This window comes from Sceloporus occidentalis, unplaced genomic scaffold (genome assembly GCF_023333645.1).
Source record: "Sceloporus occidentalis isolate IW3139 unplaced genomic scaffold, rSceOcc1.0.p SCAF_7, whole genome shotgun sequence".
Lineage (NCBI taxonomy): Eukaryota > Metazoa > Chordata > Lepidosauria > Squamata > Phrynosomatidae > Sceloporus > Sceloporus occidentalis.
The window spans coordinates 44,853,307-44,881,185 of NW_028316987.1; the positions used below are offsets into that span (position 1 = coordinate 44,853,307).

Sequence of the window (27,879 nt, forward strand, 5' to 3'; positions counted from 1 at the left end):
AAGTTCTCCGAGGAGTGAAAAAGCTGGAGTCGAGGGAAGGGTGATGTTTACCCAGCTTGGTTTTTCTTTGGAAGGAAGTCTCTTGGAGCTTATTGGTGTTTTGCAATGTATGTATTATGTGCCTATATTGTAGGCTGAATATAGATGGTAAGGCACACCTGAAAGCTGTTCTTGAATCCTTGTTCCCATCTCAGAACTATTGAGAAACATTCAGCAGCAACCTTAAGATGCCTACAGTACCCCCAAATTAGTTGTGACTTTTTCCGACAGCATCCGCACTGCAGAAATAAATCAGTTTGGCACTGCTTTAACTGCCATGTCTCAATGCTATGGTATTCCGGGAACATTTAGCCTTCTTTGTCGGAGAATTTTGGTGCCACAACATATTACAAATCTCAGTATTCTATAGCACAGAACCATGGCAGTTAAAGTGGCATCAAACTGGATTGTTTCTACAGTGCAGATACAGTTCTGGTCTCATGCTAAATTGTTTTAAGTTCCCTTCGAAGGTAACTAATTTAGAACTAGATTGTTTTTAATTTGATTTTAAGTTATAATCCTCTTAAGACTTACGGCAACCCTAAGGCAAACTTATCACAAGGTTTTCTTGCCAAGCTTTTGCTCAGCATGGATTTGCCAATGCCTTCATCTGTGACTGAGAGAGTGTGACTTGCCCAAGGTTTTGTTTTGTGCCTTTAAGTTGTTATTGACTTATGGTGAACCTAAGATGAACCCCTGGCAGGATTTGTTCAGAGGGAGTTTGACATTGCCATCCTCTGAGGCTGAGAGAGTGTGACTTGCCCAAGGTTACCAAGTGAGTTTTCATGCCTGAGCAGGGATTTGAAACCTGATCTCCAAAGTCATGGTCCAAAGCTCAAACTACTACACCATGCTGACTTTTGCGTTGTCTGTTGTAGTTGTCTGCTGTGGTTGCTATTAATTAATCAGCTTTGGAACAGTGTTACCAAAAATGAATATTCTGGTAATGATACTTTTTTATGCTTGAGCAGGAGTTACCTTGTGGGGTAGGAACTGTGGAACTACGTTATTTTTTAAGCCATAAAACACATAAACACGTATTTTATTTTCAAGCTGTTTCTGTCTCACAATTTAGAATGGGAGAAAGAAATCACCTTCTCTAGTCAGAGGATTAAACTCTTTAAATCATGATGGTACATGCTTTGACTATCAATTACAGAGTTGGCATTCAGGCCCAAAGTACGTCAGTTTTATCAGCAAAGCAATCTGTTTGTGTAGGAGTTTAATTAGAGAATATTATAGATGATATTCTGGGAGAGCCAGCATGATGTACTGGTTTGAGCATTGGATATTAACTCTGGAGAAAAGGGTTCAGATCCCCACTTGGCCATGGAAATACACTGGGTGACCTTGGCCAAGTCACATTCTCTCAGCTTCAGAGGAAGGCAAAGGCAAAGGCAAACCCCCTCTGAACGAATCTTGCCAGGAAAACCCTGTGATAGTGTTGCCTTAGAGTCACCATAGGTCAGAAATGACTTGAAGGCACACAACTACTACTACTACTACCTTAGTTGGGCTGTTCTTCCATGTGCTCACCATTGTTAATCTTCATAAAGTGGAGTAGTCTATGGGATGAAAGAGGCAGAGGCTATAGACTTGAAGAGATAGTGGGCACTGCCTTAGACTAGGATTAAATGGAGGAATCCTTTTTGGAATAGCATGTAAAATGTGGTAAAATGTATTAGCCATGATTGTGTTGTTAACTGCCTTCAAACTGTCTTTGACTTATGGTGGCCCTATGAAAGTGAGATCTCCAAGTTACTCTTTCAGTCTGCAAGCTAAACAGATAGGGTGATAAATACAGCCTTGCTTTAACCTTTTACCAACTGAATATTATTCTGTTTTTCCATATTCTCTCCTGATGGCCTTTTATCTTGAGTACAGGTTATACACTAAGATAATCAAATGTTGTGGCACACCCATTTCTTTAAGAACGATCAATGGTTTCTAGTGAACTATACAACCAAATAATCTATAAAGCCCAGGTTGATTTTTTCTGAAATTCTCTGGTGCTCTTCATTATCTAACATACATTTGCCGATTTGCAATATGATTCCTAATGCCTCTTCCTTTTCTGAACTCTGCTTGGACAAAACTTAATGTTATGAAATCAGGTATGTAGGTAGTTTTTAGTACTAAAGTTGAGAAAATGGCATATTACAATGTAATATGATGTATGTATATTTTACAGGAATATAATACAATAGTTATTGACATCTTAATGCCAGATATGCTAATCTTAGAATGAGGGGAAATACTTTTGGTGATTTAAAAAAAATAAGAAAATAGGGAATGGAAAGAAAGAATTTGTTGGATATTTACTTGGAGAGAATATTATGTACCTTTTAAAGGAAGAATGGAAGTCTTCTTTGTTCTTTATTCTTAATCTTTTATGGTTTATCTTTCAATCTTTTCTTATTTCTTTTTTTCCTTTTTGCATATTTGTGGAATTTTGGTGTATTTGAAACATATATATATATATATATATATTAAAAGGGATTGTGTTTGTGATGAACAAATTGTTGGCTTCACATAATTCAGTCCATCACTCTCCTGCTTCATTGCTTGATCTTAGGCCAAATTCTCCTACAATCTTTGGTTCTGCTCTGTTTTCTACTTATGTGTTCCAATTATCTATAAGTATCAACATGTCCTGTTCCGGTGTCTGATCTGTTTTCTTCTAGACTTCAGCACAGAATCTTTCAATTTTTTCTTCTTCTGCCTCTGTAGTTAGAGCACCAACTTGGATTATGTTGACATTATTGACATTATTCAGTCAGACGTTGTATTATATCCCCTCACTTTATAGTGAGCTGGGACTTTGACTAAGGGGAATTAAAAAAAATCTATACTTCTTTTACTTTGGAGGAGAAGTAGAATTTTTAATTTTTTAGCCTTTTGGAAGTAGAAACGAATCCCTCCACCCTCTTATTCTTTTCCTTTAGTATTAAAATGGGATAAGACTCAGGGGAAATTCTGAATAACTCTGAAATAATTTGAGATAAGAAGATAAAAAAAAATATGGGATTTACAATTTGGAAATAGAAGAGATTTATATATATAAAGGAAATCTGGAAACTTGACAAAGACAAGGTGAACTTATCTGATTTAGGAAGATTCATAAAAGAATATTGTGAAAATTCTATAATATCTTTTTTATGTTTGTTGTAAATGTTTGTATGTTATGTATGTTATGTACATCATATGTGCTAATTAGATTTGTAGACTTTTATGTCAAGTTACGTTATGTAGACTTAGTTGTCTGTATACTTATGTTTTAACATGAAAGAAAAAGAAAAAGGTTTTGGTTTTTGATGGAATTCCTTTAAAGGCTGGCCCAACAGTATCAACCTTCAGCTCCTGTCACTTACTTTGTCCCTCTTAATTCCTTCCTGAGTTGCGTACTTGAGCCTTAAGGTGATACCTGCCCCCCGCCCCCCATTTAAACCAGAGGATGTATACTTTTGATGGATTCACTGTAATAAACATGGCCAGACTCTCCATCAACTTAATAGGCACAGACAGAGGCAGTGGTTAAAAAAAACAAATAGTGGAAGCCTATTAAGACACACATGAATAATTAAAATTAAAATCTTGAACTAGTTAAATCTTCACAGCTCTCCCAAACCATAGTCATCTCTTTCTTTGGGCAGAGAGTCTCAATTACAGCTCTTCCCTGTTTCTATGGCCCCATACAGGCAAGCCAAAATAAAACTGCTTCGGGTCACTTTGGAGGCATGCTGTTTAAATGTTGCATGCGTTCTAAGACTCTGGAAGCTGCACCAAAGCCACGATCCATTCCTAAGGACTGGAGCACAGCTTTGTCACAGCTTCCGGACTCTTAGGATGCATGCAACGTTTAAACAGCATATCTCCAAAGTGACCTGAAGCAGCTTTATTTTGGCCTGGCTGTATCAGGCCTACATCATCATTTCCCTTATCTCAGAGCCAAGCTTCAATTTTTGTATAATTTATTCCCTGCAGACTTCTCTTCATACAGCTTTCCCTGAGCTGGCTGGCTGGTTGGCTGGGTTGCAATGTTGCAAGTTATTTTGCTGGTTGTGGGAAATGTGCTGCATGAAAACATGTAGAAACATGCTCAGAATTTTAGAGGACCTTTTCACAACTTGAAGAAGCCATCTGGATTCTTACAATACCTTATATTTTTTTTACTTGTTACCTTTCAAGGGGGAGGGTAGCAAGCCCTCCCAACCTATGCCGGAAGGGTCCTTGGAGCACCCAGCAACAAAGAAAGTCCAGAGTCCAACTGTAGCTCAAAATAAGCACACCTTTATTCTCCGTACGGGGTGACAGCTGCCTACATGGCAATTCCAAGACTGTCACACCCAATTGTCTTTCTTCAAACCTTTTATACATTCAAAAATGCATAGTTTTAGCAACATCCTTTCTTCAAGTTACCTTTCTTAATAATTTCCAGAACTAGTTCATTGACTAATTCCTGCCTTCCTGCCTTCCTGGCAAGTTTCCACAGTTCTGGTTAATCCTTCACAATCCCATTGTTCCTCTTTATCCCTAGTTTGCTTTAGCCATGTTGTGCTATAATCATTAAACTGTCCAACTGTCTTTTAGACTTTAGGTGTTTGTTCCTCTCACCTTCATGGCTTCACAAAAGTAGCAGGTGTCCAGAAAAGTGCAGTACAGTACATGATTTTCTGTACCTAAAAATGATGTAATGCAATCGCACCAGGTACCAGTGGCATCACTAGGGGTGTGTGGACCCTGCCCGTCTGTTCCAGCCCTTGGACTACTAGACAACATTTGCTTCATTCCCCTAGGCATCAAGATGTCATGAACTCAGGGTGACCAGATGTCTTCCTTTTCCAGGACGTGTCCTCCATTTCAACCGTGCCTTGAGAGAGTACATGACTTAGCCCCTATCTGGAGAGTTTCTGATGTCTTAAAGAGATTGCTGTTTTCTTGGGGTTCGGTTTTGATTACGTTATTTTCATCAGTTTGAAATTAGAGCTTGCCTTGTAGATAATAGCATTTTTACTGATTATTTGCTATTTCAGAATCTATCAGTTAATAAAGAATATTTTTGAAATAGTTTGAAGTGAAATAAAATGGGACTTAAATGTATGCATTTCTCTCTGGTTCATATTAGCTGTTATCACTAATCTGTATCTGTACTCATTTAGCTCCGGACAGTCAAACCCAACCTTTTACTTGAAGAAAGGCTCAAGAACCTATGTGCTTCGGAAGAAACCTCATGGTCCTCTCCTTCCTCAAGCCCACAGGGTATGTTAAAATTAGTAGTTACACTCCCTTAAGGCTGAATGATTCCGTATTTGCAAATGCTGATGCGGTTAGTATTAGCATTCATAATTTGGACAGATTAGGGCAGGGTTCCCAACCTTTTTGACTCTTATTTCTATGGCGGAGACCCTAAGAGGACTACCCTATGTTTTACAAGTTAATGGTGTTTAGGAGTATATATAAGAATACAGTCAACCCTCCTAACGTACGGGGGATCCGTTCTAGACCCCCCCTCCATGAGTTAGAAGACTCACAGATAGTCAACCCCCATTGAAATGAATGGGGCGTGCTCCTGCACAAGAGCATAGGGCGTGCACCATGAGAGTGCACCCTATTCACCTCAGTGGCGGGTTGCCCCTCCACAGATCATCAAATCCACCATTTTCAAGTCATTTTCATTCAGTTTTTATTTCTTTCATTTTCTGGGCTGCAGAGCACTTGGGAAATACATGCGGGCTCCTCAGAGCACAGGTTGGGAACCACTGGATTAGAGTAAGAAAAACTATTCCCCCTAGATTTTGTTAGACTACAACACCCGATGGTGTCACGGGGGGGGGGGGGGCGCAGTGTGGGAGCGCAAGCTGCACTGGCTGACATTCCAGAGAAGGGGTAACATTAGTTGGATCCTTCTTCCCCTTAGCTGCAGGAGGGGCAAATAGTCACCCTTCTCAGCTGCACCATCAGGGGGTTTTATGCCTGGGGAAGAAACTTGGTGATAGAGGAGAAGGAAGGGTGACACACCCTCCTTCTGTCCCCAGCTAATGCCTCACTTGCCCAGCCACCCTGGGCAGATGGCCGAGCGAGGGGGTGAAGCAGCGACTGGGGAGAGGAGGCAAGGGAAGGGAGCAACTGGCGTAGGAGGCAGCCAGGGGAGGGGGCAGTTGGCTGGGAAGGGTGGTGCAGGTGAACAAGTTAGCAGGAGGGGCAGGGCAGCCTCTCCGCCCCACATCAACCCTCCACACTGGGTGTCACCATAGGTAGTGATGCTCCTGACAATACCCAGCATATTTGACATTGGTCATAGTAGTATGATAGGCGGCCGAGTCCAGTTAACATTAGGAGGACCACAAATCCCAGAAGCACCTTTAGCATTTCAGGGTAGGCGCTAAAGATTGTGATAAAGACATTGTGTCCTGTGATTTCACTGGTGCTCACTCTCAGGAAACTGGGCATAGGATTGCAACTTTAACACTGTAATCATACACACTTTGTCTGGAGAAATAGCTTGCCATTAGGCAAAACAAGGCACGTGCCTCAGGCACAAGCATTCCCGTTCCTCCTGAATATCCGAGCATTCTGTTTTCTTAGAGTACTATCTGTCATATGTGCTCTCATGTGTACTGCCTGTCATGTGTTTGCTTCCTTACAGTATTATGGAATATGTTTCTCTATTGCTAATATAGTTGGTTTCTGTACATGAAATGGGTACCATTTTGTTATTTCCCTTAAGCAGCAAATTGTCCAATACCAACCTTGGAGTAATCGCCGCTAAACTTAGTATAACATATATAATGGGGTGGGCAACTTTGGTAGGCATGCAGGCCAATTAGGCCCCTTTTAACCTCCCCACAACATAAATGTAAATGTAAATTGGGGGATTTCTTCCCAAAATGTGAAGTAACTGGATGTTCACCTATAGTTATTAATCCCTCACTCCACCCCATATTCTTGGTAAAGAAGACTTACTGTAGTTCCTTGCAGTCAATGATAATAACCATTCCTGGAGGTTGGTTACTCTCCATGTTTTTCCAAAAATACATTTTTCTAGTGCTGGGGATGTAGGGAAGGGTGTCTACATGCAAGGTATACGTTGCCGTCATCACGTGATTTATAGGATGGAACTGTATTCTGTAAGAATCAAACATGTAGTTGAATTATTCAGTTCTACTGATCTGAAAGGGTTGGGCACATAATTTTCTGTGAACACATCTTCAGTCATTTATGTCTTTACAACTTACTCCTGTTATATCCTGTTTAGATTGACAGAGAATATCGAGTTCAAAAAGCCTTGCTTGCTGCTGGATTTCCTGTTCCTGAGCCCCTCTTATACTGTAATGATGTTTCTGTGATTGGAACAGAATTCTATGTGATGCAACATGTGCAGGTTAGTACTTTGCTTTCAGATCCACTGATTGCATACAATTTTTAAAACAAGGATGAGATAGTCTTGGAATCCCACCACCTCCCATCAGCCCCAGCTGGCATGGGAAATCATTGAGGATGACAGGAGTTATCCTGAACATCTGTAAGAGCAAGGTTTACCCAGCTGTTCCTATCCCATTTTCAAGGAGCCTTGGTGGCGCAGTGGTTAAATGCTGGTACTGTAGCCACAAGATTGTAAATTCAATCCCAGGGCACCAAAGTTGACTGAGGGGTGGCCTGCAGCCAACCTTCTCTGTGCTGGATCGGGGCTGCGGAAATCGCACGCTGTGCCCCCAATCTTGACTTTCCGCAGTGCAAAAAGGAGCCCCAAAAAGAGGCTCCTTTCTGTGTGCTGGAAAGAGTGCTGTAGCTGCCAGCACTGCAGCTTTTCGGCACTCCTTTGACGCTGCATCATCTAGCTGTGATGCCGTCTGCTGTGGTGTGTCACATGGCATCACACTGACCAGGGGATAGAGTCAGGGTGTATGTCGTATGGACACCATGCTCCGATTCCACCCCCAGGCCAGCCTTAATGGCCGGTCTGTACAGCCCCTGAGCTTTCCATCCTTTCATAGGTCGGTAAAATGAGCACCCAGCTTGTTGGGGGCAACTGGCTTACAGACTGTAAACCACTTAGAGAGTGCTGAGTTCACTATTTTAATTTTTTTTAAATATCTTTCATGTTGCTATTTTGTGGGTTGTTTTGTTTTTTAAATCAAAGTTGGTTTGAGTTTTTACCTTGTGATGTACACAGTCGGCCCTCAGTATCTGTGGACTTGCCATCTAACGGATTCAAGCATCTGCGGATGGCAAGCCGACGTAGTCCCCAATAGTAACATGGCACCACCACAGGACAACAGAGGCTGTCCATAATAGTGGCTTGGCAGTGTGCACACACTGCCATTGATACATTTAGGTTGTGTGTATGATATTGTAATTTGAAGGTATAATTACATACAGTGGTATATGGGGATTATGATTTATGAGTAACATTAATGCAAACCCCCCCCCATTACTAAGTATTCTGTATGGTGTGAAATGGGAGGAGGTAAATGGGGGGGGGGGGGGCACCCTGAATTACTGCACTAGGTGACACCACTGCTTTGAATAAGTAAACAAAGACATTTTGAACTTTCTAGAGATGAAAGTAACCTTCCAAAATGAATTTAGGGGCAACTTTTTCTTTTCCAGCTGCTGCTTTACATTTTCATGACCAAACCATTTTTAACGTTCTAGGGGTAGTTAGTGAGGCCAGTTTATCTGTTGTTGTTGTGTGTCTCCAATTCATTTTTGACATGATGACCCAAAGGCTACGACCTTATCATAGGGTTTTCTTGGCAAGTTTCTTTAGAGGGGGTTGCCCATTGTCATCCTCTAAGACTGAGAGAATGTGACTTGCCCAAGGTCACCCAGTGGGTTTTTATGCTAGGGCGGGGATTCGAACGCTGGTCTGCAAAATCCTAGTCCAGTGCTCAAACTGTTACATCACACTGGCTCTCTCCAGCTTGTCTCCTCTTCCCTTTTCTCTCTGTTTTATTGTCTGTGCATACAGACAAATACTGTTTATCTTGCCTACTGTAGGCAAGCAGACATGACGACCTTACGATCGGCTAGGTTAGCTCAGGCTTTTATTGCATTGTGTGCTGCACACCTGCTGTTGCAACCCATCACTGAAAGTCTATGTTTCTTCAGCTCTTCTTCACAGAACTCACAGTGCTGATATTGCTAAAAAAATAAAATAAACACTTCCATCTAGATAGGAAGAAAAGGGGGCCGTGTGGTCTTAAAAAGACTTTGTAAAAAGGAAGTTCTTTGTCAGAGACATTACTAAAATATTCCTATAATTTTTTGTACAGCATTTTAAAAATTATTTTGCAAACCTACCTGAGAATGACAATCAACCACTGAAGGAAAGGGTATACATTTTAAAAATAAATATATAGTGCCAATGTGGAAAGTGAGTTATTGTTGGTATTTCCCAAATAGCTTTGCAGCTTGGCAAGCCAAGTTTGAAGTTTTAAAATACAGAAAATAAGTAACTGAATTCAAAATGAATATTGTCATATTCAATTAATATCACTTTTGTCAAGTTTTAATTTTTCCACTTGCTTCTCCACCTTCTAATGTCTGAATCACAATGTCCATAGGGTCGCATTTTTCGGGACAGGACACTTCCTGAAGTAAGCCCAGCAGAGCGGTCCGCCTTGTATGTTGCTCTCATAGAAACCTTAGCCCGGCTACACTCATTCAATGTGAATTCACTTGGGCTTCAAGGCTATGGACGAGGAGCTGGCTTCTGTAAGAGACAGGTAAATGCCTAAACTATCCACCTTATCTTATCTTATCTTATCTTATTTTATCTTATCTTATCTTATTTCATTTATATTTTCTCCCCAGAGGGAGCCAAGGCGGCTCACAGACATGATATGACATATGATACTTTATGCCAGTGTTTTGTATGCAGATGGTCTCCTTGCCACTTGCATAAAGAATTAATTTATTTTGCATTTCAGACTATTTGGTTTTTAAAGAAGAAAGTTAGTTTTCTTGATAATATGAAACCCTAAAACACATGTTAGTTCCAGTCTCTTTCTTTTTTCTTTTCTTCCTTTGAAGAATCCCTAAAGAAATAAATGTTGAGTGTTGACATTCTGTGGCATTTTTACTTATACAGTTATAAACCCAAATTTTAGTGTCTTCAGATTTCAGTTATTTGCCATGTTCTGTTCTTCTATAAAGAAACAAGGGAGGGGATTGAAAGAAGTCCCCAACAAAAAAATATACTGATTATTTCCAATGGAATACTTTCACCTGCATATAATGTAATTTATTAGGACAAATCATGTCCCATGCTTTTTTGGAGGGTTGGCAAATTATGGTACATTGAAGCAGAACTGACCTGGTCCAACTTCATTGGGTCCATGAGTGTGTGAGAATTCTCAGTGGTCTCAGGAAATACAAATAACATTTCCATTTGGAATTGGTTTTTAGGTATCTGGTTGGAGAAGACAGTATGAAGCAGCTGCTCATGTTGAGATTCCTGCAATGAATCAGTTGGCTGAATGGTTAATGAACAACCTGCCACCTGGTGATAATGAAGAAAAGCTAGTCCATGGAGACTTTAGACTAGACAATATCATCTTTCATCCAAGAGAGGTATCTGTCAGGTGGCTTCAGTTATGCTTGTAGCATTCTCAATACTGTGAAGTTGAAAGCTTTCATGGCCGGCGTCCTTAGTTTTTTGTGGGTTTTTCAGGCTATGGGGCCATGTTCTGGAAGAGTTTATTCTTGACATTTCGCCAGCATCTGTGGCTGGCATCTTCAGAGAATTCTCAAAACTAATTTGTACATGTGAGAGGCCACTGGCTTTCCAGTGGCCCAGATACTGGCAGTAGTTAGGAATTGTGGGAATTGTAGTCAAAATGGAGGGCCAAATGTTCCTTACCATTGGCATAGACAACATAGATACAGTTTGGACTGAATTTGCAATCCTAATTTCAGTATAGTTGGTAGTTTGCCACTAATTTGGAAGTGAATGAGGAAATGACTATGCTAAGGACAAGGAATGGAGAGGGGAGAGAGACCTTGCAAGTGCGGGCTTCTTCATGCATTGTGCAAACATGATGTGGCACAAATTTGGTTGTGGTACTAAAAGCTAATCTAGGCCTGTTACAGACTGCCAAAATAAAGCTGCTTTGGGTCTCTTTGGAGGTATGCTGTTTAAATGATGCATGCATCTGAAGAATCTGGAAGCTGCACCAAAGCTGCACTCCAGTGCTTAGGACTGGAGTGTGGCTTTGGCGCTACCTCCGGACTCTTAGGACTCATGCATCATTTAAATAGCATACCTCCAAAGAGACCCGAAGCAGCTTTATTTTGGCAGTCTGTAACAGGCCTAGTGATTTGATAGGTACCAGCATTAATTAGATTTTATGCAGTGTTAACTGTTAGATGGTTACTGACAAATTAATTGGTACTTTAGCTAGCTGTGAAATGGGCTTATAAAACTTATAAACTTCCTTATAAACTTTTGCTGGACAGGTACATGGAATGTTATTGTAGGCCATCTTGGGTCCCATGTTATGAGAATGATGCTGTGTAAATTGTTCTTTTGTGCCTTTAAGTTGTTATTGACTTATGGTGACCCGAGGATTAACCTACCACAGGGTTTTCCTGGCAGGGTTTGTTCAGAGGGGTTTGCCTTTGCTTTCATCTGAAGCAAATGTGATTTGCCCCTGGTCACCTAGTGAGTTTCCATGGCTGAGCGGGGATTTGGACCCTGGTCTCCAGTGTCCAATGCTCAAACTGCTACACCACACTGGCCCTCATAATCCAACCTTAGCTGATACATTTAGATCTCAACTCTAACATGATGCTCAACACAAGCCAACTTCCTACACCTCTGATTTGAATTTGGACATAGGAGATGTGTGGGTCTGGTTTATTTCAAGTAGCTGTGCCACTAACAAGGATTATTGCAGACCAGAAATATTTATTTATTTATTTCCAGGATTTATATCCCACATTTCTCCCTGAAATGCAAAATGAAGCTGATTTAAAAAAAATCAGTGTAGACAACCACTCAGTGACAAAACTAAGACTAAAGCAGTTTGTCAGTGAAATATTATGACAAGCAGGCATGGCTCTGTGGCTTTAATGGAAATGAAGCAATACTAGCACACAGTTCAGGAGCTTTTTTATATTTCAGTTATCCTCAAAAATGGGGGGAAACCTCTGTTACCTTGAAAGAATCACTTTTTTTCTTTCTTTACAGATGGTGTGAATAAATATGGATGTGATGGTGTATATATGCAAATATATGTGCTTGAAATGTTATCATTATAGTCACTTCTTCAAGGTCTTTATGCCTGTATTTTTCCATTTGTAGGCTCGTGTTGTGGCTGTGCTAGACTGGGAACTTTCAACTGTGGGGCATCCTTTGGCAGACTTGGCTTATATGGTTTCTTTCTCCTTTTCTCCCAGACCTCCAATCCATATAGCATCTAACATATTCAAGAATGTAGGAAATGTTGCAGGTACTGTATGTACCCTTCTTTCTAGCCAATGCTTTCGCTTTCAAAAACTATTATGTTTATGTTTTAAGCAATAATTTGTGCAAATAGGGGACTGCCATTTTCTTACCACAAGTTGGCAAGTACTGTGTGAACCAGGGGTCGGCAACCTCCGGCCCGCGGGCCGGATGCGGCCCACGGAGGCCTGGCGACCGGCCCCTGCCTCCCCTTGCCGCCGCTGCCGCCGCCGCGGCGGCCGCCCGTCGCGGCGTTTCGCCGCTCTGGGCGCCGCCATTTTGGGCGGCAAAATGGCGGCGAAGTCTCGCGCGACCTCCCTCGAGGTCGCGCGAGACTTCGCGGCCATTTTAGCTGAAAAAGTGGCGGCGCCCAGAGCGGCCTCTCGGGCTATGGGCGCCGCCATTTTTTCACCCAAAATGGCGGCGAAATCTCGCGCGACCTTGGGGGAGGTCGCGCGAGACTTCGCCGCCATTTTGCCGCCCAAAATGGCGGCGCCCAGAGCGGCGAAAAGCCGCGATGGGCAGCCGCGGCGGCAGCGGCGGCGGGCCTTTGAGAGGCCCGCTGCCGTCCCTGGGGCCCTCCAGGAGGGCTCCGAAGGCGGCAGCGGGCCTCTGGGAGGCCCGCTGCCGTCCCTGGGGCCCTCCAGGAGGGCTCCAAGGGCGGCAGGGGGCCTCTGGGTGGCCCGCTGCCGTCCCTGGGGCCCTCCAGGAGGGCTCCGAGGGCGGCAGGGGGCCTCTGGGTGGCCCGCTGCCGTCCCTGGGGCCCTCCAGGAGGGCTCCGAGGGCGGCAGGGGGCCTGCTGCCGTCCCTGGGGCCCTCCAGGAGGGCTCCGAGGGCGGCAGGGGGCCTCTGGGGGACCCTTTTCCGTCCCTGGGGCCCTCCAGGAGGGCTCCGAGGGCGGCAGGGGGCCTGCTGCCGTCCCTGGGGCCCTCCAGGAGGGCTCCGAGGGCGGCAGGGGGCCTCTGGGGGGCCCTTTGCCGTCTCTGGGACCCTCCAGGAGGGCTCCGAGGGCGGCAGGGGGCCTCTGGGGGGCCCTTTGCCGTCCCTGGGGCCCTCCAGGAGGGCTCTGAGGGCGGCAGGGGGTCTCTGGGGGACCCTTTGCAGTCCCTGGGGCCCTCCAGGAGGGCTCCGAGGGCGGCAGGGGGCCTGCTGCCATCCCTGGGGCCCTCCAGGAGGGCTCCGAGGGCGGCAGGGGGCCTCTGGGGGGCCCTTTGCCGTCTCTGGGACCCTCCAGGAGGGCTCCGAGGGCGGCAGGGGGCCTGCTGCCGTCCCTGGGGCCCTCCAGGAGGGCTCCGAGGGCAGCAGGGGGCCTCTGGGGGAACCCTTTGCCGTCCTTGGGGCCCTCCAGGAGGGCTCCGAGGGCGGCAGGGGGCGTCTGGGGGGCCCGCTGCCGTCCCTGGGGCCCTCCAGGAGGGCTCCGAGGGCGGCAGGGGGCCTCTGGGGGGCCTGCTGCCGTCCCTGGGGCCCTCCAGGAGGGCTCCGAGGGCGGCAGGGGGCCTCTGGGGGGCCCTTTGCCGTCTCTGGGACCCTCCAGGAGGGCTCCGAGGGCGGCAGGGGGCCTCTGGGGGGCCCTTTGCCGTCTCTGGGACCCTCCAGGAGGGCTCCGAGGGCGGCAGGGGGCCTCTGGGGAGCCCTTTGCCATCCCTGGGGCCCTCCAGGAGGGCTCCGAGGGCGGCAGGGGGTCTCTGGGGGACCCTTTGCAGTCCCTGGGGCCCTCCAGGAGGGCTCCGAGGGCGGCAGGGGGTCTGCTGCCATCCCTGGGGCCCTCCAGGAGGGCTCCGAGGGCGGCAGGGGGCCTCTGGGGGGCCCTTTGCCGTCTCTGGGACCCTCCAGGAGGGCTCCGAGGGCGGCAGGGGGCCTCTGGGGGGCCCTTTGCCGTCCCTGGGGCCCTCCAGGAGGGCTCCAAGGGCGGCAGGGGGCCTGCTGCCGTCCCTGGGGCCCTCCAGGAGGGCTCCGAGGGCGGCAGGGGGCGTCTGGGGGGCCCGCTGCCGTCCCTGGGGCCCTCCAGGAGGGCTCCGAGGGCGGCAGGGGGCCTCTGGGGGGCCCGCTGCCGTCCCTGGGGCCCTCCAGGAGGGCTCCGAGGGCGGCAGGGGGCCTCTGGAGGGCCCTTTGCCATCCCTGGGGCCCTCCAGGAGGGCTCCGAGGGACGGCAGGGGGCCTCTGGGAGGCCCGGTGCTGTCGCTGGGGCCCTCCAGGGGGCCCTCCAGCGCTGGTGGCCCCCACCAGCTTTTTTGCCGGTCTCTGACGGGGCCTGGGGCCCCGTCAGGGGCCAGCAAAGGTGGGGAGGCCTGGCCCCCGGAGAGTGGAGGCTCCGCCCCCGGTACGCAGCCCCGCCCCGGAGGGTGGAAGCTCCGCCCCCGGCACATGGCCCCGCCCCGGAGGGTGGAAGCTCCACCCCCCGCACATGGCCCCGCCCCGGAGGGTTGAAGCTCCACCCCCCGGCTTCGGCCCCCCAGTCGCCTGAGGGACACCAACCCGGCCCCCGGCTCAAAAAGGTTGCCTACCCCTGGTGTGAACTGATACGTGTTTAAAATAAGCTTGATACAGCATATCCAGAAGCATATCTGCAGCAGCACCAGCACCTAATTTCCCAGAACCATTTAGCTAATTTTATTCTAGAAACAGTTTCTGTAGAAATGTTAGATGTGGTGTGTATGTATAATTTTTCGTTAAAAGGAATTTTCCATTAAAAGGAAAGGAACATAAAAACAAAAACAGAAACTGTTCAGGAACGTGTTTTTACATTGCAGTTGTAAACACATTTATTTTATTTATTTTTTTTAAATTTTATTATTAAAATACAAACAATCAAACAATAGATACAGTACAAAACCACTACATAATCAAATTATATATCAAATATTAAAAATACAAAAAACAAAATTAACATCAACAAATAAACAAAAAAATAAAAATAAAGTAAACTATTTAAAAACATCTTCCCATCCTTTAAACTGAATATTTAAATTACATCATTTATTATGACTTTCCTTTAATTCCTGTTCAGTTTCATATTATCTTTTTTTTTTCATATACCTTACTAGAGCTTGCCATATCTATTTTCTTATATAATTGCATAAATATTATTATTATTATTAACCGTATCTTCACTTAAGTGTCCTGTTATCTGACTTTATATTATAGACGTTAATGTTTCTATATACAAACAATTGCCAATATTGTCTTAACACCTTTAATTCCTTAGCGATTTATAGTTCTTTTATTTATCCTGTATCATTCTTATATCTTAATCAGGTTTCCTTTATCCCCTTTCCATTAGGTATTTCATGATCGGTTCCCATTGTTTCTCAACTTCATTAGGTGATTCATTCTTAAGCAAATATGTCAGTTTATCTGAAATCATGATATCATATATCTTATCATACCATTCTATGAGTGTTGGGTTTTCTTTGCTTTTCCATTTTTTTGCATAAACCATTCTTGCCGCTGATATCATATAGAATATCAATTTACCATATCTTCTCTCGGCATTATCATCTTTTATTATCCCTAATAGAGATAATAATATATCTTTCTTTATTTTGATGTTTAGAATTTTCTCCATTTCTTCATACACTTGTTTCCAAAACGTTTCCGCTTTCTTGCATTCCCACCACATATGTTTGAAGGTTCCTACATTTTTTTTACAATTCCAACATTCTAGTTTCTGATTTTTATTTATCTTACAGATTTTTTCTGGTGTTAGATACCATTTATATTGCATTTTGTAATAATTTTCCCTAATATCAGCACAGAGTGTATATTTAATCCTTTTGTTCCAATTTTTCTCCCATTCGTCTAACATAATTGGTCTTCCTATATCTTGTGCCCAGGTTATCATGAAATGTTTTATTGTTTCACTTTCCATTTCTAAATCTAATAATACTTTATATAGTTTAGATATTTTATGTTCTTCCTCATTTATTATTATTTTTGCTAATTGTGTTTCTTCCTTTTCGATTTCGGATACTTTGGAGTCTGATTTATACCTAGCCACCATTTGCATGTACAGAAACCAATTACATTTCATCCCCTCTTCAATTAATTCTTCCATTGTTTTTAATTTATATTCCCCTTTTTCCTTTTTCAGTATGTCTTCATATGTTACCCAGTCTGATTCTTTCATTTTTTCCCTTCTGAAAAACGCTTCATTAATTGATGTCCATCTGGGTATTTTTTGCGTAATGTGTGGTTTATATTTTGTCCATATTCTAAAAAGTGATTTTCTTATCAAATGATTATTGAAATTTTGGTTTACCTTAATCTTATCATATATTAGATATCCATGCCACCCATAAATATTGTCAAACCCTTCCAACTCTAATAATTTATGTTTTTTAACTTGTATCCAATCTTTTATCCAATTTAAGCAACATGCGTTATAATATATCTTGAAATTTGGTAGGCCTAATCCTCCTTTCTCTTTCCTATCTTGTAAAATTTTCAATTTAACTCTTGGTTTCCTGTTATTCCAAATAAAAAGTGTCTCTCAGGCAATTTTTGAAGTCAAAAGTAAATGTATCAGTTTAAAGGTTTTCAGGATTGTAGTGGATTACCGTTCATGTATAGTTGGCTGTGCCTGTGAGCCTTATGGCAGCATCAGCGTGGGTGCAGTTTGTCCTCCGGTCTCCTCCACCTCTAATGGCAATTTAGTTGTCAATCTTGCCCAAGAGAGTGGGAATCAGACTCCTGTAGGACCCATCCGCGTTTCCCCTCCACGGAGATGCAAAAATTGGCTGTCTCTGATGTCTTCTTGACAGCCAAAACCACGCTGTGCGAGCAACCCTTAGCAGGACAGCTAAAAGTTTGCTCTTAGCGGCGCCATCACCAACCGGAAGTCGTAAACACATTTATTAGGAAACAAGATCTACTGAACATTGTAAAAAAAGGGGGGGGGGAATGAGAGCAGGGCCACCATTGCCCTTTCTATGAAGTCAGATTTTTGCCTGTTCCACCAGCCAATACATCAGATTGAAACATTTTTATCACATTAGTAACTTGTGCCTGAATTTTCTTTACTCTCTTTGTACCCTTCCCTTCAGCCCTAAAGGCTATCAGAGAGGCTTACAATAATTATTTTTAATTAGACAATTCCCTGCCCTCAGGCTTACAATCTAAAAGACATGACACAAAAGGAGAAGGGAATGGTGTTGGGAAAGGGGATGAGGTCCAATGGTTCTTCTCTCCCTCTGAGGCCTGGACCAAGGCAGAAGGACTGGAGGGAGGGCTCTTCTTCTTCTTCAGGCTAGCCCTGATGGGGCTGGGCCTGCCTGCTCACTCCCTTGCAGACCGAAGGATGACGTTATCATGGACGGAGGGCTCTCTATCTTCAGGCTAGCCTTGGTGGAGCTGGGTTATGAGTTATGTCTTGGTTTAGTTTGTTCTCAATGAGCCCCAGTTACATTGAGTCATATCCAATGAAATCTGAATGCAAAGATGCTTGCACATGAACATTGATAAACGAGGAATTTCTTGATTATCTCTTCCTACTGATTCCTCCCCACCAAGCCTTTCCTGAGAAATGAGTCCCCCCCAGAAAGACCAGGGACCAAGTGGACTACAGTAGTGAGGAAGACCACATAACCTTCTTTTAGCAGATATCCTTGTGTAAATGCTATATTGACTGCACCAATCTGTTTGAAGAGAAGTCCTACTCAGAACCTGGAATAGCTCACTTCTGGGGGCCGTAATGCCAAGAATCCCCAGTGGCCATGATGGCAGAGAGATATCTAGTATATCTGAGTGTTATAATTTTTTTTAAATAAAGACCTGTGAAAACTGTATACCAAAGCCAAGTATTGACATTATTCTGTGTGGTTTTTCTAGGAATTCCTTCATTTGAAGAACTGAGCATGGTTTACTCTCACTGCAGGGATATTAGCTCTGCTCTGCCTGACCTGAATTTCTTTCTTGCACTTTCATATTTTAAATTAGCAGCAATAAGCCAGGTAATATCCACTGTCATGAATACATGAATTTTTTTTTTAGTTTCAGATGGAAATGCTTAATGGTACTGAAGCAATCTGTAACAAATAGTAAAGATAATGATGAGCTACTTTAGCTAGCAACAATTCCTCAAATTTGATACTTTGCCAATTATTTCAGTGGAAGATTTGTTTGTTTGGGTTGTACTATACTATAGCAGTTGCATGCTGCTAAAGGAGAATTCAGGTACCTGCCATCATTATAGTATTTAGACAGATTTGCTGTCTAGGGCCTTTTCACACTACACAATTAAAGCACTGATTCCACTTTAACTGCCATGGTAGCATTTGGAATTTTCAGCTAGAATGCTCAAACTCTAATGCTTCACCAAACTACAGGCCACAGCAGGTAAAATGGAATCACATTGCTGTAACTGTGTAATGTGAGAAGAACCTATATGTTCTGAATTCCAGAGGCAGGAGGAAGTGATGGAATGCCATTTCTTTCTTTAGCCACTGTTTACATTTGTCTTTCATGTTTTTAAAAAAGCACAACCAAATCAATCTATATGAACTGTTAGTTTCATAACTCAAGATTTAATGTATTTGTTCTTTAGGGCGTGTATGCCAGATATCTCCTTGGAAATTCTTCTGCTGAAAGCAGTGTTGAGTTTGGTAAGATGGTAAAACCCTTAGCAGAAGCTGGATTGCAGTTAACAAAAAAGTAAGCACAATTTCTTGGAAGGTTTTAAACATGTACAGTCCACCCATCCCAACCACAAGCTTGTCGTCTGTGGATTTGAGCATCCGTGGATGACCCTGCCCCATTCACCCCAATGGCAGTGTGTGCATGCACAGTGTGCTGCCATTAAAACCAACAGGACTTTATTTTTTTTTATTTAGGTCCCATGGTTTTTAGTATCCATGGGAAGGGGGTGGTATACGAAGGGCCAACTGTACTTAGTCCATGCCAAAGTAACTGAGATTGCAGTATGTGCTGGGTGTGAGTATATGAGCAACTGAGGAAGTACATTTCATTCAGCTATGTACTCAAATGCCTGGAATAGGAATTCATGAAATTCTAAACATGTCTTCTGCAATGGGCTCTAATTGTTGGATCTTGGGATTAAAGTGAAAAGTAAATCATGAAGGTTGAAAGTCTGCCCCATCCTAGTCCATTTCACATGAATAAATTACATGTTTTCCAGCCCAAAGAGAAAGATGTAATTTGTATTTGCAAAACTTTTAGGACATCAGGACCAGTGGTAGGCTTACAAGGCTGACTAAAATCATTCTGCTGACTGAAGCAAAAGAAAAAAAAAACCCTTCCATTGCATCTACAGAAGCTTACTGAGTAGACTGTTAAATTTTATTTCAACCCTGGCAATGAGGCAATATCCTCCAGTGCACCTGATGGTGGCAGGATAACTTAGGGAACAGAGAGCAGGCTGAGCAACATACACAGTTCTGTCCTCCAAAACCTCACTGCTGTTTTCCATTTGTCAGCACTTGTGGTTTAGGTACTACTGCTGCCTAATGACTGGTCCTTCAAATGTACTAATTGCAGCTTCAGCGTCATAACTCTTGAGCAAGCTGATTAAAAGGCCAGAAATATTCAATTCCTTAATAGAAGAAACACAGTCTCATTCCATGTAACTGATTTCATCCTTAACAAGCAGTTAATTGGGAAGGTTGTTTTTTTTTTTAATTTAAAATTTACATATTTGTTGAAGTGGTTTTATTCTTGCCTCATTTTCATTTTTTTTCCAGAACATCTCTTACCACTGGCACTCCATATTATAGCACAGGAGAAGGGTTTCAGCAATCTATGGAGGGCATGGAAGTGCTTCAGAAGGTGAAGGAATTCATGAAAAAGTATGTTTTTCCAGCAGAAAAGGTGAGATGTACTATGAAGGTTGATGCAAACAGACTAAACTTGAGGTCCTTCCATAACTTTATGAACAGGAATGTATTTTGCTTTTGCTTTGTTTTATAAAAATGAGTACTAAAGTGAACCAAGCTACCTCACGGTGTGTGGTACTGAATTGTGACTCCAAACATGAGACACAAAAATATCTTCCCTTTGGGTGGTGGTATTTGTACCATACATCAAGTGAGACTAGAGAAACTGATGAAGAAACACAACCTCCAAATGGTCTACAAACCGAACAAGAAAATCCACTCAGCCGTTTCACGGCCGCAGGAGTTTACCGGATACCATGCAACCGTGAACAAGTCTACATAGGGACCACCAAACACAGTGTTCAAACACAAACCAAGGAACACTAGAGATACTGAGGGGCTTGACAGAGGCCCCAATCCGTTTTTTTGAGGGTGCAAAAAGGAGCCAAAAAAGTGGATTCTTTTGCACCCTCAAAAGGGCACAATAGTCATGGTGGTGTGGTTATATGGTGCTCCTTCGGTGCTGAGTTATCTGGACGCAGTGCCGTAGGTGTGCCATGATGCCATGCACTGTCTGGAGCAGCGTGTGGCATCAGGGTGCCTGGGGGGGGGGGTGGAGTCTGGCGTGTGTCATGAGGACGCTATGCCCCGGCTCTGCCCCCAAGCCGGCCTTTCAGGCCGGTCTGTAAGAGGCCTGAGTCAGCCAGAAAAATCAGCAGTAGCTGAATACATTATAAAACATCCTGAACATAAAATGCTGCTTGAAAACACTGAAATTCTGGACCATGCAATGAAGCAAAATAAGCATGGTGCTGTAATTTTTGCTCTTTATGCTATTTGCTATTCTGTATAGCTTAAGATATTTCAGTTTGCAGTTACTGTTGTTTATGGCTTTCCCCCTTCAGTTACTTACAATTTCTTACCTTATTTGAGGAAAATAGGATGAAGTGATAATCTGTGTATACATAGAAATACTATGTACTGATCCAAATATATAACTGTATTGTATTTTCAATTGATGTCATTTATTTTCTTAGGAAATGGTAGAGTATTATGCCAAAAATAAAAATTCACCTGATGTATGGAAAAAGCCTGCTGTGCTTGAGAGACTGAAGGTACTCATGTTTCCATTTTGCATAGTATAATAGCAAGACTTACTGGCGCAGTTGTATGCAAATATTACTCAAAGAATAAATTTTGAAAAGAAAAGTGTAATACATTTGCCTGATCTACAGGTGAAGCAAAATGGCAAATGTAAAAGACATTTTTCCTGGTTATTTCAGTGGCAGATAAGATAAGGCTATGTTCCTCTCCATTTCACTGGCTCATGTATTAGACAATTCACCATAAGTGTTACTAAAAATACCGAACTTTAGTCTTTTGTACCTGTGTTATGATTTTACACCAAATAGAAAAATTGTTTTCCAAAGTTACACTTTGGAGTAAGACACATGTACAGGAATATAAATATTAAACTGTTTCATCCTTGGAAGTAAGGACAAATAACTTCCACAGTTTTCTTCCCACTGTGGAGAAAACAAATGGCATTTGCACATTTCAAAGTGTTTTGGCAAATTATTCTGTCCAGAATATATGTTTTGTGTTGCTACCTTTTGTTTTGTTTTTTGCATGAGAATCATGAGGTTTTTTGCACAAATTTGCCCCCCAGATAGCCAGGTCTAGGTTTTTTTGTGAAAAATTCTCACCACGTTTTATTCTTCCTGACTATTGGGATGCCCATTTTTCAACCAGGAAATTAATAAATGTTAATATTCTTTCCATGCCTGGCATGTAGGACTTATTATGGATAGAATCAGGTTGTGTAGGACCAGCGTTCAAAAAATGTTGGGTGTGGATATGTATAGCACTGATGTCATTTCTTTTTTTCCTTTTTTTTTTAACATAAAAATAGTTTACAAGTCAATATATTTCTTGTTACATCTTATTTGTTAAGTAGAATATAACTTTTATTACCTCTAAAACTTAGTTGATATGAATACCATACTAAATGTTCTGTTTCCCATGTTGTATATGCTCTACTTCTGTTTAATCAAATATTACTCCCTCAAAATAAATTACTCTATATTTTCTTATAAGAGAGTGTGTTTGTCTTACCACAATTTCGTAACCCTTTTCCATGAACTGATGTCATTTCTGACAACACTGACCTCAATTCTGGCTTGGTAAGGGAGCATAACTAGATTTTCTATGGCATTAGAATTTCATCCCTAAACAAAGAACTTCCAAAAATGCTGTAATCATCTTTGCTGTTAATTTATTTTTTATTTCATTTATGTTTTTCTAAAATGTATATCCTGCCTTATTTCATGCATAATAACCCAAGGCAGATAATATACATTTTTCAAGCACGACTAGGGGTGAAATGTGATGACATCTTTTCTAGAAAGGAAAGTGAGGGAGTTTGCCTTTTTAAAAAAGAAATTGCAGAATGCACAAGCAATGAAAATATAAGGAATCCATATGATAGATCTCTATTTAGTTTATATCCCATCTTTTGTTGCAAAATAGTGTTTGTGGTGGATAGCAACAATAAAATATAAGATAAAATACAAAATTATAATTAAAACAGAGAAGCAAATCATTAAACACATAGATGCCAAAAAGAAACAGCAGTCACAAGTTAAAATAGGGGTGGGGAAAATGGCTTTCCAAATGTTGTTGGACTGCACCTCCCATCAGTCCCAGCTAAAAGCTTAAGGGGTGATGGGATTTGCAATTCAGTAACACCTGAGGGTCAAAATTTGTCTATCCCTGATTTAAAAACCCACACCAGTGCATAAATTAACCTCTTAAGAGTGAAGCAGGTCTGAATACAAATGTTTTTGACTGCCAGGAAATAATACAGGAAATCATTTGGGAAAGCTTATATTCAGGATGGCATCTGTGATGGAAAAAAGGTGTTTACACCATGGCAAGAACTCCCTCTGCTATTTTCTTTACTTCCTTTCCAAGAGCTGATGAAACAAATAAATTTTTATTTAAGTGCTGCTATGGATGGCATAGTGAGAAACCAGTGTGAATTTAGGAGGAAAGTAGCTTGAATATTGAGAAGAGGTAAGAAGAAGGAAAATAAGACATTCATTCATTTACAAGTGTCACCCGGTCCAAACCGTTTTTACATAGAAATGATTCCCATGATTTATGTATAAATTAACCCCCACTGATATTTCACTTATGTTACAGTTACTGTTGAGCACCTGAGCTTGGAAAAGTTATGTTTTTGAACTTCAACTCCTGGAATCCCCAGTTGCTGAATGGGGGATTGGGGGAGTTGCAGTAAAAAGAACAAAAACCAAACCCTTCTCACTATTTTTTCACACCACTTTTTCATATTTTGAATATATACTTAGTTTATCTTCCTCCTTTTGTCAGGAAAAGGCCAAAGCAGAGGGTCTCTGGAATCTTTTCCTCCCTGCAGTCAGTGGTCTTGGCCAACTGGACTATGCATTAATTGCAGAAGAGACTGGGAAGTGCTATTTTGCTCCAGAAGTGTTCAACTGTCATGCACCAGGTTTGTGAAACTCCAGGTGCTTTGCCATAATTTATATAGGGAATGATGTTGGGAAAGGGGATGAGGTCCAATGGTTCTTCTCTCCCTCTGAGGCCTGGACCAAGGCAGAAGGACCTTTATGATAGAGACTTTAAACATCAACCTTTCTTGTGCCCCTAGATACAGGAAACATGGAGGTTTTGCATTTGTATGGGACAGAGGAACAGAAGAAACAGTGGCTGGAGCCTCTCCTGGAAGGGAAAATTAGCTCTTGTTTCTGCATGACAGGTAATGATTTACTTCGAGAAGTCGAAGGCTTTTATGGCCAGCATCCATATTTTTTGTGGGGGGTTTTGGGCTATCTAACACATAGCCTGAAAAACCCACAAAAAACTAATGATTTACTTCGTTTGGAACTATTGCTATGCAACATGCAGGAAAAAGCAAATTCTCTGTTATTAAATTGTACAGGAACAACTTCGGTTACAACAAGAAGTACAGATTAACCCAATCCCAAATTTTCTCTCTCTTCCTCACCATCCTGTGTCTTTTTCTGTACCGTAAATTTTTTTTAAAATCTAGTCAGTGTTTCAAACCTAATAGTAAAGAATAGTTAGTACAAGTGTGTGTGGGTTAGATATGGTTGAGCTCTTTCAAACTCACTTTGGGTTTACACAACCTCAGAAATTATTAAAGAAAAGTAATTGTAAAATCTCTATTTTTCCAAGCTTATTTCAGAAAAAAGGCTTGAGAGGGAATACCCTCCAGCCCTTCTGGTCCCAAAGTCTGGTCCACTTGTGTTCTCAGCCAGAGTTTGGAAAAGTTACTTTTTTAGACTACAGTTCCCTTAATCCCTCAACCAGTATGGCCAGTGACTATGCTGTGGGGGGATTTTGGATTTATAGTGTTTAAAATGTAACTTTTCAAAGATCTGCTTTCAGCCCCCAAACACCTTCTTCCCTTTCCTTCCACAGTTGGTGATGGGAGCAGCAACACCAAAAATATATTGAGAGAAAAATAGGGGAGAAAGGCTGGTTTCCCTTTTGTCCTTCCTTCCCCATCTCCCTCACATTTTTATAGCAGTGTGTCAGGGTGTATAAGCTGCAGGGATCATGGGGGAGAGAGCTCTCCCAAAGGATGCTGTAATTGAATAGGCCCAGGGTTTGCATCCTGACATGCTTCTACTCAGGGTAATGGCAGGTGGTTGTGGTAGGGGAAAATAATACTTTCTATTATTCATTTCCTGGTTGGGTTTCCTGACAATCAGGAAGTCCAGTAAGGAAGAATAATAGAGCAATGAGACTTTTGTGCAGTAGGTGCACAAAATCCCCACATGTTTTTCTGCACAGAAAGATTATGCATAACACATTGGAATGCTCAAATATGGGGAGAATGGTGTGCAAAATATTTTTCTTTTGCTGCAGAGAGAAAACTACAGTAGGTATTTGCCCTTGCATTGTGAAATTGAAACAATTCAGGATTTATATCCTGGTTGTTATTGTGGTTTGGTGGTGGTGGTGCGCCTTCAAGTTATTTCTGACATGTGGTAACCCTCAGGCGAACCTATGACAATATTTGTCTTCTTCCAAGGCTGACAGAGTGTGACTTGTCCAAATTATTTTTCATGGCTGACTGGAGATTTAAAGCCTGGTTTTCTGGAGTTCTAGCCAAACACTCAAACCACTGCACCATGTTGACTCCCATCCTTAACAGGAACTTTACTTCATTTTTCAGTTTATGTAGTAGCCCTAGTGCTACTATTATCACCTGTTGCTTGGACATGAGGGGAAAATGAAAATGTGCTAAGTTTCTTTAGTATGGCTTCAGACATGAATGGTCCATGGCCTGATCAAGGCACATGCCTTACCCCCAAAAGATGGATTGAGCCTCCCCTACCCCTGGACAATGAGCTGCCAGATGCTTCAGGTTCAGCAAACTCCAATGTTTGATTATTCTGGTTGAACAGAACCTGATGTCGCTTCAAGTGATGCCACCAATATGCAGTGCAGCCTTCAAAGAGATGGAGACAACTATATAATCAATGGCAAGAAATGGTGGAGCAGTGGTAAGTAAGCATATTCCCCATGGCAGAATATGTAAGGCATAGATTAATTTTACTTCTTAATTTATTCCTCCCATATTTTTATATTCACTGCAAGAGAACTAGACGGATGGATTTAGGGAGTATGTATTTTGTTTGGAACTTCTGCAGTTTCAATTGAAATGCTTATTTCACCCATTTGATTTAAGCATAGAATCTTTTAATTTAATAGATCCTGGACCTGATTTCCCTCAACAGTTGTAAAAAATAATAGAGACAGGTTTATGAATCCGTCTATATATCCTGTATTTCTTTCATGTATATAAATCAAATAACTCTGCTGGAATATACTGTACTTTATACATATTCTTTAAGAATGCTTGTAAATATATCCAAAATTGTTTTAAAATATTTTATTCAGATATATTGTTTGTATCCTATAATATAATATAAAAGTGTGAACTTCTTTCTTTCTTTCTTTCTTTCTTTCTTTCCCACCTTTTCCCAACATTAGGACTTCAGGTGTTTTACAAATTTAAAACAAAAGCATTATAATACATACAAAAAAATCAGTAAAAACATATCAAAGGTATTTTTAAAATGCAGTTAAACCATTTGTAGAGTTAAAAACATATAAAAAACAGTATAAAGCAAATGGTATAAATGTATATACTTGTTCAGACATTACACATTAACACAACAGAGTATTCAACTGCAGTCATTTGTATGTTGCATTGTTATTATGAAAAATCTAGAATGTCTCCTGTCTACACTGCCCAAATAGCATAATGAAATTCTCTATAGTTTGTATAAATCAGAAAGGCTGTAATTCACTTACTTGACATAGTCTCTGTTGAATTCAGTAGGATGGCTGTGCAGATGCAGGGGCACTTAGGCTGTTGTTTCATCTATCCCAATACTGTTTATCTATTATTTTTACTTCTTCTTTAATACTCTTTTTTTTCTCTTTCTTTTCTTTCTGGCAAGGAATGGTCAACATACTTGATTTGAAGTATTCAGACATCCAGGCTTTGGTTGGTGAGAAGTACCACATACAGATGCCTACAGCTGTGCTATTAAAAATCACTCACATTACACTCATATGTTGGAGTACAGCTTAGTAAAGCTCATGCCCAGCATGAAGAAGTTCCAGGTTCACTCCCTGACATCTCCAGCTGGAATGGAACAATTCTTGTGTGAAATCCAGAAAGCTTGGTCTCTAAAAATGCAGTGGCTCTCAAGAGGGAGAGAAATCTCCCCTTGTTTCACTTTCACATGTGAAAACGAAGCATTTTCAAAGTTTTCTATCCATATGGGTTTTCAAGCATTTTTGAGCTATTTCCCCCTCCCCCTGCCACAGACACACAAATTTTAAGAAGTATTTTTGTGAAAATTCTGCAAAACTGTATTGTCACAAAAACCGTGTTATATGCAAAATATTTATTTTGCACAGAAAATTATTTTCTATAAAATGCAGTGGTGTTATAAAAAAAAAGTGGAAATTGGTGATCTTTTTGTTCTTGTGAGAAGATGAAAATAAATCTCAGGATGGCTGATAATTGTTTTTGTTTTATCTTTTTAATGGGCTTCTTTTTTAACTTTCCCAGCTTCCTGGGTTTCAAGCAGAGGTTTTTGTCAGTCCAACATGGAGATGTCAGGGATTGGACCCTGAATCTTTCTCATGTCAAATGTGACATTTGCTACTGATCTGTATCCCAATATATGACTACATGGTGAATTATCATTAACAGCGCTGCTCTAGGCATCTGAGGAGTTCAAAATCTGTTGAGATTTCATGGACAACCAAAGTGTGGACTTCTGAATCTTTCAGGTCAAGTAGATTGGCCATATATTCTTTGGCAAAAAAGCGAGTTGGATGAGACCACAAGAGCCTCTTATGGCAGCCCCATGAATTTTTCATAGTGTTTTCTTAGACAAGGAAAAATTAGATGTGGTGTTTCACTTCTTTTCTTTGAAATAGAGCCTACAACACCTGGTATTTGTTGGTGCCTCC

The 27,879-nt window shown here is 41.9% G+C and overlaps 1 protein-coding gene across 1 annotated transcript in view; it reads left to right on the forward strand.

Annotated features, from left to right (window-relative positions):
* The window catches only part of LOC149309662 (acyl-CoA dehydrogenase family member 11-like), a 47,356-nt gene that overhangs the window by 2,312 nt on the left and 17,165 nt on the right, over positions 1–27,879 (forward strand). The window contains exons 2-13 of the mRNA XM_089532804.1: positions 5,199–5,298; positions 7,295–7,420; positions 9,606–9,767; positions 10,450–10,614; positions 12,347–12,494; positions 18,314–18,435; positions 19,029–19,135; positions 20,182–20,308; positions 21,351–21,428; positions 23,707–23,845; positions 24,005–24,112; positions 25,791–25,889. Coding sequence (XP_089388930.1) covers positions 5,199–5,298; positions 7,295–7,420; positions 9,606–9,767; positions 10,450–10,614; positions 12,347–12,494; positions 18,314–18,435; positions 19,029–19,135; positions 20,182–20,308; positions 21,351–21,428; positions 23,707–23,845; positions 24,005–24,112; positions 25,791–25,889 — 1,481 coding nt within the window. The remainder of the gene's footprint in view (positions 1–5,198; positions 5,299–7,294; positions 7,421–9,605; positions 9,768–10,449; positions 10,615–12,346; positions 12,495–18,313; positions 18,436–19,028; positions 19,136–20,181; positions 20,309–21,350; positions 21,429–23,706; positions 23,846–24,004; positions 24,113–25,790; positions 25,890–27,879) is intronic.